Here is a 12,774-nt window from a genome sequence, read left to right on the forward strand (position 1 = left end):
ACTCAATACCATTTTAAATTAGTCACAGCTCTGCCTTTTCATTGTAATTAATTTCTCAGTGCTCCTCAGTCTTAAGAATTTTTTTTACTACTATCTCTAGAAGAGTCTTGTGTAGAATCCATTTGAATTTTCACTGCTTTTTCTTCTCTTCCGGCCTTGTTTGCACAGATTTTTTTTTTGCCTGTCTATTAAATTTACTGAAACAAGCCAACAGGTTCAAAAGTTGCTAGCTGGATTACTGAGACACATGTTTTCAAAATATGTTGTCTAGGTGATTAGTCTGTTTCTGTCCTCTCACTTTTTTTTTTTTTTTTTGACAGATGTAAGCAGATGAGAAGGGAATCATGACTGCTACTTACCAAGAGTTCAGAAAGGTCTTTGGTTTGGGGTATGGGAAAAGAAACCAGGTTTCAAAGCGTTTGTGATCACAATATCAAAATACTCTTCAAAATCGTTCCTAGAAATAAAAGGAAATTAAATTAGCTAAGATGACACTAAATATACTTAAGTATACAAACATACTTATATACTTATAAAAAGACTTAAGAAAATAACAACAACAACAAAAAATAAATAAGGAATCTTCTGACACTTTTTTTTTTTTCTGATGTTTGTTCAGTGTCACTGCTGCTCTTCTGTACTGATGTAGTTAAAACTGAAAAGACAGCTGGACTGAGAACCCACAATACTGTACCTTCAGGATTGTTAATTATTTGTAAAAAGAAGTTTCTTGGACCAGGGAGTTTTGAAATATCAGGACAAAATGTAACAGATGATATAGTTTGATCTCAGGTGACAGCATAACTACAGATATACGGAAGGGTGTAAATAAGGGGTTTTCTTTATAAAACATGAATACATGAAGTCATGTGATTTACTTACAAAGGGAATTTCTTAGAAATATATTCTTCTAAATCTGGATTTAGGGGTTCCATATACTACAAAAAATCCTAATTACACCATTTCTGTCCTCTCTTTCAATTTCCAGCAGAGTGTCCTACAGTTTTTTAACCACTGATCTCTGATTGTGAGAGGGAAACAGTTTTATTTTTTTTTTTTAACTGAAAGGAGTTATCTGTAATGGAAAGGATGCCTAGACTGAAAATTTCACATTTCTCTTCTGTTGAACTCTGAACTTTTGAGACTGTAACAACCAGAGCTAATTCTTGCAGGACCTGCTTGTAGTGGTGTGAAGGCCCAAGGTGATTTTGGCTTCACCCTTGTTTCTAAACACTTTGTTTAATGGAGTATTTTCTCTGATATGGCTTCCATCTTGCATCTGTGGAGCAATCCAGGCCTTCTTGTTGATTTGCCTTATTAAAATATTTCCCCAGTTGAAACTGCGAAGAATTGAAGTTTCTGGACGCTAATCCTTACTCTCTCCCGGTTTGAGCAGAAAGCTCTTAAAAGCTCCACATCTCAACTCTGAGAAACACTAAGGCCACCAGGGATCAAAGAGCATTGCTTCTGTCCATCTGGGAAAAGGGGACACATTTTTTTCTGCCTTCTTTCTTCTCCTTCCCTCACTCTGGGGAGCCTGTGGGAAGAAGTTAAAGCTTCTTTTGGCCCCTCACAGAAAAGTTCAGTGCTCATATAAAAGCTTTATCCTGGGTATAGAGAGGTCAGAACAACTAAAGATACCACATACAGAAGAACATTTAATCTGGTATTTGTATTTGTTTTATAAACCCATAAAGCTTTATTGCTCATTCAGTACTTGTGAACTTTCTACCTAACAGCCTTTAATAGCAGTCATATTGTTCTGAGAAGATATGTCTGCATATCTTCATATGTCAAGCAATGAAGTCTGATTTTCTATAGCTTTGTGTAGTATACTTAATTTCATGCTATCTATCCTACCGTGAGATGAACTATTTCTTGAGGTGCCAGTTATTCCTATTCTAGGAAAGGTCTTCTTTATTCTAAGACCTCATTTATTATATCATCCATCTGGGAGCTATAGCAAGAAATAATAAAAATAATGCTTACCAGCAGGTTTTGAAGTTACTAAAATATAAAATCAGGCAAATGTTGCTTAAAGCACGATTATTTTTTCAATATTGGAAAATGTAAACATTTGCAATTTGTGACATGTATTTTACTTTAGTAGAAATGTTTCTTTGCTTGGGTGACTGTATTATCTATAACATCTAAAAAATGATGAATACTCTTGCAAGGAACACAGAATTCACAGATGGCAAGTCCAGGATAAATAGAAGCACTAAAATACTATCAACAATTGAAGAAGCTTATTGGAAAAAAAAATCTAGCTAACCGTGTCATTTTCAAATAATTGACAATTTTCCATGAGACTGAGACAACTAAAATCAAGAATGGTCTCCCTATGAGGCTACCTATGAATTTTCATTTTATTCCCTAAATTACATTTCAGCCTTAAAATGTCTTTATATTTCCTTCCTCCAGTGAAATTTTAGTGTTGTTTAATTTTCTTTCTTTTAAAGATAAAGAGCAACAAATTATTTGGAGATTTGGAGTATTCCAGAAGCTTTACAAGCAGACATAGCTTTTGTGCTTAAGAATCAACAGAAGCTTTTCATTCATAACATTTGGCACAAATGACATTTCAACAGGTAAATAAAGCTTGAACTTTCAAAATAAAGCCAACATTTCAGGAGTATGATGAAGACTTGTGGGAACAATAACTAGTTCTTTGTGTAAAACATTTGAAACAGAAATTAGTCTTTCACAAGATTTGGTTAACTTTTTCTTGATTTGTTGAAGAAAACATGTTTTGTGGGGAGAGATGTTATCTGTGGCTGTTTTTGAATCTTGTTAAATTTCATGTGCAAAGCTACTGATTTTATGAGTACCTACACCTGTTTTTACATTACTATGTAACATTATTCATGACAAAATTTGTTCCAGTTACTGTTTGTGATTGGAATGGTGGCCTGTGGTTACAGTAGTAGTCAAAGAGTAGGATGTATCTCACATAACTCACATAAAGCTATCTAAAAGTAGCATGCTGAATTCACTGCTAATGGTCAATACAGAGCCAATGGGGAACTATCCACACCCTTAGAAGGAAATTCATTCTATTTATTTCAGACATTATTTTATGGTACAGAATGAATTGTTAAGGATAATGCCCAATGTTTTCTCTCCGCTAACCACAGAGGGTGTCAAAATCCCCAGCTTTAAAAATTCATAGCTTTTAAATGGCTAATACTGATGAAAAGGTGAAATGACATGCTGCTTCAGTGCCTATGAATAGACTTAGCTTCAGGTGTGCTCCTGATAACACTGTAACATTCAACTAGGTTGACAAATGATTTTATTGTAGGTAAGCCTGAAAAGTCACACCATGATATTGCTACTTGCATGAATGAACTTGTACTTGCTTCAGTAGGCTTATATACCTTATACATGGTTCCCAGCAGTATGTGTATGATCTGGCTGGAAAACAGTTCTTATTTTATCTCAAAACCAGATTTTCTCCTACACTTCCTGTTCCTTACCAAAATGACTTTCAGTTTAAGGACAACTTGGTCAGATGAAAGCAACAGGGATACTTTGTTCTTTAAACAGTAAATGATACACTTAAGCAAGTATTTCCCACTGCTGATTTTATGTGGACAGCAATTTCTTAGCCAAGGGGGAACTTTTTCAAGAAACTGCCAAAAAGTTAACAGTTCCGAGATAGGAAAGAGGTTGAAAATTCACATCCATCTCCACTTTTCATGTTTATCTTTATTTATTTATTTATTTATTTATTTATTGGAGGTAATATTATAATATTGATTAATTTAAAAGAAGTAGGGAAAGAAATGTAATAAAGGAGTACATGGAAGAAATTCATAAGGGTTGCTGTAAAAAATAAAATGCAGTTACTCTGGCAAAATTAAGGCTGAGGGAATAGATAACAGACATGAATCTAGGATATATTCCAGTATCAGAAAAAACAGCAAGGGACAGTAGATTCTCATCATTTGATACAAGAGGCATTGAATAAACAACAAGAATAGAAAGTTCAGAATTATTTTCAGTAAAAAAAAAAACACAACAGTAAGGTTTAATGGACAGCGGAGTACTCAGTCCTCCAGAAGATGTGTTTTGGAAGCTATTTTGCATGAGTCACTGAAAAATGTGATGGTAGTAAACACTGTAGAATATCTTACACTCATGAGGAAGGAGACAAGGGATCTCGTATTTTTTTAGCGGAACATCTCTTCTGCCTTTTGAAAGGCAAGCAATCCTCTCTGCTACCTTTCTTACTGCCTACTAACAGAATCTCTACAGATGCCTTAAAACTTGTGAAATATAATTCACCAAGGAAAATAAATCCAAAATCATTACATGTAGCCAATGATTTTAGTTTGGTATCAACTTTTCATTCAGAAACACACTAGACAGATCTACATTAAAAAGCTAATTCACAAACATCTTACTTAACAGGAGAATTACTTTCTGAAAGCAAGTAGATTTCACACGCAAATGAGCATATAAAATGTACATGCAATGCATTAAGAACTGACACAGTTGATACTCCTTTTAGCATTTAGCCCAGACAGTACAAAAGAGAGGTGATACTGGTGGGACTGGTTCTGGGAGGTTGCTCTGATTTTCACCTTACCTGAGGTTTTCTTACTGTGCTGCTGTATTCACTCTGCTGTTCTCCTGCATATCCGGAGAGCCAAGGTTGGCTCACATTGCACTACTTTGTTCCTTTGATTCACTTATTGAATAGTCTCACCATGTCACCCACCTAGCTATTAGCATCGCTGATTAATTCCTTTCTAGGGGTGTAAGTGGTAGTTCTGGCTGCATTTCACTGAATTCTGCTTGACTGGTCATGTTCTTAAAATTACAGACGAAAAGTAATTGTCATCAGCAACTGCAAGTCTCAACCAACTGCAAAGTTTTATCTCTTCTGCTGTTATCTGCAAATACACATTCCTAATGAACAAACATCACGTGGAAGGCATTGTTAGGAAGAAGTATTTGTAAGGTTTTCTGTGCACATTTGATGCAAGGAACTTAAGTATTGCTACTACTTAAGCTCATCACTGGAGAGGCACAGACAATGTAGCAAAAATGTATGATAAAACTGGGATTCAGATGATGTCCTCAGTTATATGTTGGCCTGAAAGATATTCTCTGACATCTTTAAACCCATTATGATGCCCAGAAAAGATGTAGGATGTAAGCATGCTGTCGGTCGGATACAGCTCACAGACTCAGAAATGAACTGAGGTTTGTACTGAGTAGCTGTTACATTCTGTCTAGAGACAGACCCAACAGAAACCTCATATCCAAGTGATTTACAACACATAAACAAAGTCAAATTAACTTCTCTATATCTCAACCTTATCTCCAGTTGATGTCTGTTTAATATAATTTGAAAAGGACATTTCACTTACCCAAGAATATATTCACACAGGAGCCTGCAATAGTCACTGTGAGAACTGGTAATTAATAGCAGAATCTTCCCAGCACTCTTCAGTTGTTTTAGCCACTTTTTTACAGACTCGGGACATCTTTGTAAGTATTTGTCTGGATGATTTTTCACTTCTGGGAAATACATCCCACATTCTTCTAAAAAATAGAACAAAATTATGCATTAACCAATCCTGCTCATAAACCACTTAATCCACACAACAAATATCCTTTTATGTGCAAACAATAGGATTTAAAAAGGCAAAGCAAAGTTTAAAAATTTCCCTTGGTTGTAACTCAATATAAACAAAAAACAAAGAAACCAAAAGGATATGTTGTAGCAGAAATAAGTTGGTAATGGCTTTTCTATTATGGAATTTTCACAGTTATTTTATTTGATGTTCTTTTACTTACAAGAGTAAATAATGCCTCAGTTACAGGTGATATCTTACACAACAAATAATGACTTTCTGTTGCCTTTGCTCAAATTTTGGATAGCAAGTTTGTGATTTTAAAATTAGTTGAATGTTTGTTCAGAAAATTGTAGGGATACAAAATCCCCAAGAACATCTGTTCAGTTTCTTATGCTTTATTTTAGCATTGTCTGATGAATAACATGCATGTTAATATTCTTGCAGTTTTCACAACTAGCATTTTTTCTGCGAAAGGCTGATAAAACAAGCTGGCAAAACTCACAGGTATGTGGAATACTAGGAACAGATGCAAAGAAAAAAAATTGATACATTTTCCAACATCAGTAATGCTCTTTTTGCTAAACATAACAGAAACAGAATTTTGCAAATACATTCATTAATATCATGTCAAATAAAGATGTACCTTGGTATAACCCATACCTGCTCTACCAAGTTGTCAAATTAACATTAAAGTTACCTTTTTTTTTGCATCATTCCTACGACTTAAGACTACGTATTTCCTCTGTGCTCAAACTTTCTGTAACCAAAACTGTCAAGCTAGTTAAAGGTCTAAAAAGAAACACAGTAATTATATAGATAGAAATGATACCAAGTGTGTGGCTTTCAGTCTGTATGTGCTATAGTGTAATAAACATCACCAACACAAGATTATTTTTTTTCTAGCATTTGTTCTATATGCAACTGTCTGTGGTCAACTTTGCTGAACGATTTAATAAATCCCAGACATTACTTAGCCTTCTGGTATGTGAGTAATGCTATTCTCAAGTTTGAAAAAATAAGATTTAAACCACTTGAACTTCAACTATTTAATGAAAGAGAGAACACGTATGGTTGAAACAGTAGTATCAAAGAGAGACTGAAAGAAATATACCAAGTTTTAAACGTAATACTATTTCATGAGTTACACATTCAAACATCTAAAGATAGCAGGAAAAATGTCTCCCAGAAGAAGTTTTAAATTGGCTGTTATCACTACAGCTAGACAGGAGGTAAAAATGTCTTATTCTGTACTGTGACTTGACAGATTCCCTTCCAAAAGTTGCAGAGTAGACTGCTAAATCAGAGGAAAATCCCTCAACCAAAATCTATCAACTTCTAGCCAGGTCACTTTTTCAGTTCTTCATAGTATTTACGTCAGGACGTGTAACAGACTTTACTGGGGGATATAAGCATGCCTGCACCTAGTATTACGGGATGCCATGACATTTATCTTGACAGCTAGCCAAGAACAAATATTTTATTTTATTTTATTTTATTTTATTTTATTTTATTTTATTTTATTTTATTTTATTTTATTTTATTTTATTTTATTTTATTTTATTTTATTTTATTTTATTTTATTTTATTTTATTTTTTATTAAACAAAGTAGATTTACCAAGGAAAGTTTCCTGTGGTGTTTCTTGCCCCTCTTTCCTGGAATGTGAATACTGTTTGGGGTGAGCAATATAGTTTTTAATAGCATAAAATGCATTTTTTTCCCCAGAATTATCATTAGCAATTGTATTTAATGTGCTATGTAATGACAATTTTTCTTCTTTCTCTCTTTTTTTTGTGGAATATGCACATTACACAAGCATGAATGGGGACACACACTAAGTAGGTTTGACTTTGGCTCTCACAGGCTCAAACATTTGAAGAAAGATGTTAACATTCATTTATATATGTAGCTATCTATCATTATTTTTCCCCTAATGTGAAAAAGATATGAACTTTACTGCTGGACACACTTTGTCGTTTTTTTCCTTATCAAACACTTCACACTCTGAGTGGACTCTTCTTTGATGTGTATCTAATTTACAGACTTTGAGTAAATTTAAACAACACTATGTTCTTTCTCCATGCTCTGTGAAGTATCTGCTGCCTGATAAATCTGTGATTTTTTTTTTTTTTGTTACATCTGAAGTGTAAAAGGTCAACAACTTTGGATTCAACATATGAGGTGAAAGAGAGTCTTATTCTAGTTTTCTATCTAGATCCTTAAGCCCAATTGTTAATTGCAGGCAGACAATGAATCAGTTCTTGACATGGGCATTTGAAGTTTGCTTCTGGCTGTTTGCTGTATGAGGCAGAGATACTTTGGAAGAACCCTCATTAAAGCACACTGTACTGTAATTAGGTCGACTTGGGTCAGGAAAATAGTTTTAACTTAATTCCTAACATACTATTGAGTCTGGTGAATACAGTTTGGTTGAGTATAGACTTACAATCTTTCACCAAAGCTTGCAAGATTTTACTGAAATCCAGATGGAATCAAAGCTGAAAATCTTGCTCATTATCTAATACCAAGAGCTGTTGTTGAGGAGGAGGACAACAAAGCCACAGGCACCTTGTTGCCAAAAATAGTTGTGAACGTTTAAGCAAGATAGAGAAAGAGCATCATGTTAAGCCCTCACAGTCAAACGGAATGATTTGACAGTGAGAAATGAAGCATTTTTTCCTAAGGAAATGTTACCACTATGCCATACGTTGTACTTTACTTTTTGTAAGGCATAATCAAACCATAAAATTATTAAGAAAACTCTACTGAACAAAAAGTTAGTAAGCAATCAAAAAAGAAGTAATTTTACTGGAGCCAACACAGGAGAGGAGAAAGTAAGTTAGTGCTAATGAGTGTGGTTTTGTGCATACAAACATACAACTCTCATTCTGAAAAGCAGAAAAGTAATTCTTCAGACAAGCACCATTCTTAAGAAATAAGTCATGTCTCTAGCCTGCAGTAATTCTTGTAGACCATCCAAGTTTCAAAATACTCTTTAAAAATGGAACTATGAGCACCCTTTAGAGAAGCTTTGGTGGCCCTCAAATTCACCGTATCAAAACAGGGGACTTACGGTGACCACCAGATCTACAATTGACCACTCGCTATCTGCAAAGTGTCCAAAATAAAATCTTTCTTTTTATCTATTTTATGAATACTGCTTACTATGTAGTTATATGGATATTGACATGTATTAATACCTGCTCACAAATCAGTGACAGCAAAACAACAATAACAAAACAAATGTCCCAGCTTTTACCTCAAGTGTTTCTATATAATTTTCAGATATGGTACATATACCAAAGTAATCTCTGGCTCTTTGGCTGTATAAACACTTTCTTCAACTGTAGAAAACAAAATAAAACAAAAAAACCCACCATAACAAAAATGGAATCAAGAAGAACGTAATAATCAACATCACAACTGATATATTCATCTGACTGGGCTTTTTAAATAAAACTTAATCTAATGATGTGGAGCAGGAAGAAAATGCCTATGCATTTTATGTACTACTTTGTAATTTATAGATGTCTGCTCTGTGTTGCCATGGAACAAATGCAGTTTTTCAATTTGCAAGCTTGTTGTTAAACAACTTTAAGTCTATTTGAATTCTCTGAAATACAGCTTCGGATTACAAATTAGCAATTAACCTCTGCAGAGATTTATAATCATCTTCCAAATATGCTTTCAAAAATACTAATTGTCTTTGCAGTCCATTAAATATATTTTCAGAAAATATATTTCACTTTTAAGCAGGAGACAGAAATATAAACAATTAAAGTTGTCTAGAACTGCCACATATTAAAACACTGCCAGAAATTGCTTCAGAGCTTCTTATCAGATCTACTTCATGTCATGTTTTCAACGTAATATAACTTCCTCTATGTATACTGCCATAAGATCTTTTAGTATCTAGTTTGAGGTTTGCTTTTCTTGTCTAATCTGACAGTGTTGATTGATCAAGATGTTCTTTGTACCTTCTTGCCATATAGCTTAACTGTGTGTAATACAGCTGCGATAATAAGCGTGACAGGAATTGTTTACAGCTGGAAATGCAACCCCCAGACCAAACTCAGAAAGAGCTTGTGCAGTTGTTGCAGGGACAAGCAGAAGTCCTCCAGCACAGCACAGACAATTAATGCACTCTTTAATTCAACTGCCTTTCTCTAATACAGTCATAAAATTACATTACTGAAGCCTACAGTTTGATGTTCCAATATAATACATCTATTTGGGGAAACACAGCTTTTGATTTCACTTGTGCTCTTTATTACACCACTTCTCTTTGGCGGGGTCAGTTTATACCCCACTGGCTCTTGACTCCTTTGGGCTCCATGTCTGGGACAATGCAGTTTTCATCTCTTAACTGTTATTTGGTTTATAAAAGAGACAAATGTTTAAGAAGTACATTTCTGGTAAAGTTTCATTCCAGAACTAAAACACAGAAGCACAGTGTGTTTTGGGGGATTGTCACTGCTTCTAAGGGGCAGCTATTTGATTGAATATAAAAGAATTTAACCGCTATTTATATGATTTAGCTAAGCAGAGAGGTATGAGGCTGAAAAAATCCCTAGAATTCAGCCAAGAAAAATAAACTTTCAGCTGCCAATTTGTAGCTTGTATTTAGTGGCTTTTATAACTAACCTTCTTTTACAATGTAAGTAGTATTTGGGAATGTGACTTTTTTCTCTTTTAAATTCAAGGGCAATTTGATAGCTTAGCTATCAATATCCATAGTCAGATTCTCTGCAACTCTGATGTGAGTACCAGCTTACACCTCTTTCCTAACTATAGTCTGAATGCAGCCTTGTATGTAACAGTTGTTTATTTGATAAACAGAGTGGAGTTGAAATAAAATCTTCAATAAATGATGATGCAGACAACTATATTAACTGTATACTGCCTTCCAGTGTGTTGTATATTGTTTTTCCAGTGTTTTTAGAGTGAGCAGAAATACACTTCTTTGACTATTGCTGTTGGCTTTTTTTCTTCTCTAAATAAACATTTCCAACAACTAACATGAGGTTCAGCAGATACACAAGAAAACAACCCTCATTACAGAAGAACTTGCAAGAGAATTTACATTTCAACTAATGTAAGCAAGTAGAGGAGAAAAGAGATGATGGTTAAAATAACATTAGACAAGTCCTCTTCACTTCCTTTCATTTAAGATGAAGTAGGAGGAGCAGCAGAAATGAAAAGAGAGACAGAGGGAAGGAAATGTTAGCATAAACCAAGATAAGAAAGCAGAGTAAAGTGTAAAGTTGGGATAATGGGGTAAAATGCAGTTATATTCTGGAATCCTGGGCTCAGGCAGATTGCAAGAACAGGGAGCAACAGGAAGAGATCAATCATCCCTTTCTTTCCCCCAGAAGACAGGGATGTTTAAAAACAGAATTAAAGGATGTGAGTCCTGGAAGATAGGAGGGAAGAATCATAAGAGCAAAAAAGAAATGTGACAGATGTAAAATAATCTGTATTTTATTGTGCCGTACAATTGTCTCAATTCCTTACCTGAGACTGCAGTTCCTTAACAGGCCAAAGAGTTAAAGCAACCTGGTCCAGTTCAGATAGGAAAAATACTAGCTATTTACACCTCTTAGTTAACTAGGAGCAGAGGTGAAAAGAGGGTACTGAATTTGGAGTCAATGGAGATACTAGTATTATGATACTAAATTCAAGTGAGAAAAAGAGGAAAGTAGTGTTTCAATGAAGAGAGAGAGAAAAAAAAAAAGGAGTATGTCTGGGTTGGCCATCAGAGACCAGGAATTTGGAATCATATCGAGGTGGGTTGCTGCCCATCACAAGACTGAACTTGGAGTAGGATGAAGCCATGCTTGTCAAAGCTAAGAATTAACTTGTATGCCTGGACATATGAATGGCTGCTTACAGAAGAGAGTATCTTTCAAACCACTCTTGGATGTACAAGTGGTATGGAAAGGGAAAGAGAAGGGAAAAAATGACAGAAATCAGACAGAAGAGAGGAGCTAGGAAATGAAAAATAGACTAGTACTAAAAGGACAAATTGTAGCATATTAATAATGCTTTCCCAAAGAACATGCATCAGTATGCCATATCAAATTAAACAGAAAACTCTTCCTCTGATGTTCTCAGAAAAGTAAGGTTATTTATAATCACAAAATAAACTCTTTGCATCTAACACTTCAGTTTTGTAGAAATCACATATTACCAGAGGAAATAGTCTGATTATTGATTTTCTTTTACCTGTGTAGTTGCAAAAGCAAATGTTTACAGGTCATGTAATATCAACCTTCCAAATATTTTTAGCAACATCCAGCTTTGGTCAGACAGAAATAGAATTACTAAAATATTTTGTTTGCTAGAATAATAAACTATTTTCCAGTGGTGACAACTCCATATGTTCACCTTGATTAATTTCAAGGGGGCGACTATAAGGTAAGAATTCATGGTGGGCTAGGGAAAACATGACTACTTGGATTAATAGTGACTGCAGGGCTATATAAATATTTAATATAGTGAGCAAAACACTTCAGTAGAACTCACACAAAACACCATCTCTTCAAACATTTCATGGGCCACTTCCTCTTCTACTCATTTTCTACTCCTGTGGCCTATGAGAAACTTACTGCAAAAATTAAAATCCTTTGGGAGCTAAAGATAGGTTTCAAACTAAAAGGAGGCTGAATGACTAGAAATTCTCCTAAGGAAGACAAGAGAAGCTGTTGTTACTCCTTGGCTGAGATATTGAGGAAGGCACCACTATGTTCCTTCCCATCCTCATGTTTCTGAGGTGAGATTCCCGTGTCAAAGGCTGCCAGAAACAGCACATGACCCTTAGCTATATTTAAATAGAAGACAGAGTTTCAAGATTAGATGTTATTGCTTCTCTGTCATCTCTTAACTGAACAGCCTCCCTCCCCCCAGTCTACTATCCGTGGTTCACCACAGATCGAAGATCTACAACAGCCAGCACCAAACAGCAAAGCTGCAGCTTTCAGGGCTTGCCGTAGTCAAAGTCAGGTTAAAGGTAAGACCTGATCTTTTCTTGAAAATATGCTATGTTTTTCCTGAAGCCTCTTAAGCATGCTTAAAAACTACCATTTCCTGGCTCAAAGAAGATAGCAACCCCACTCAATCTGTCTCTAATCTTCACCCTCTTGCTAGTCCTGCCTCCTCATCTCCCAAGTCCATCCATCACCCAG

General features: G+C 35.0%; 1 protein-coding gene across 1 annotated transcript in view; it reads right to left on the minus strand.

Moving 5' to 3' along the window:
* NT5DC1 (5'-nucleotidase domain containing 1) overlaps window positions 1-12,774 on the minus strand; it is a 146,933-nt gene that overhangs the window by 42,384 nt on the left and 91,775 nt on the right. Inside the window, 2 exon segments of the mRNA XM_027454680.3 lie at window positions 360-457; window positions 5,382-5,556. Of these exon segments, the coding sequence (XP_027310481.2) occupies window positions 360-457; window positions 5,382-5,556 (273 nt within the window).

Source organism: Anas platyrhynchos, chromosome 3 (genome assembly GCF_047663525.1).
Source record: "Anas platyrhynchos isolate ZD024472 breed Pekin duck chromosome 3, IASCAAS_PekinDuck_T2T, whole genome shotgun sequence".
NCBI lineage: Eukaryota > Metazoa > Chordata > Aves > Anseriformes > Anatidae > Anas > Anas platyrhynchos.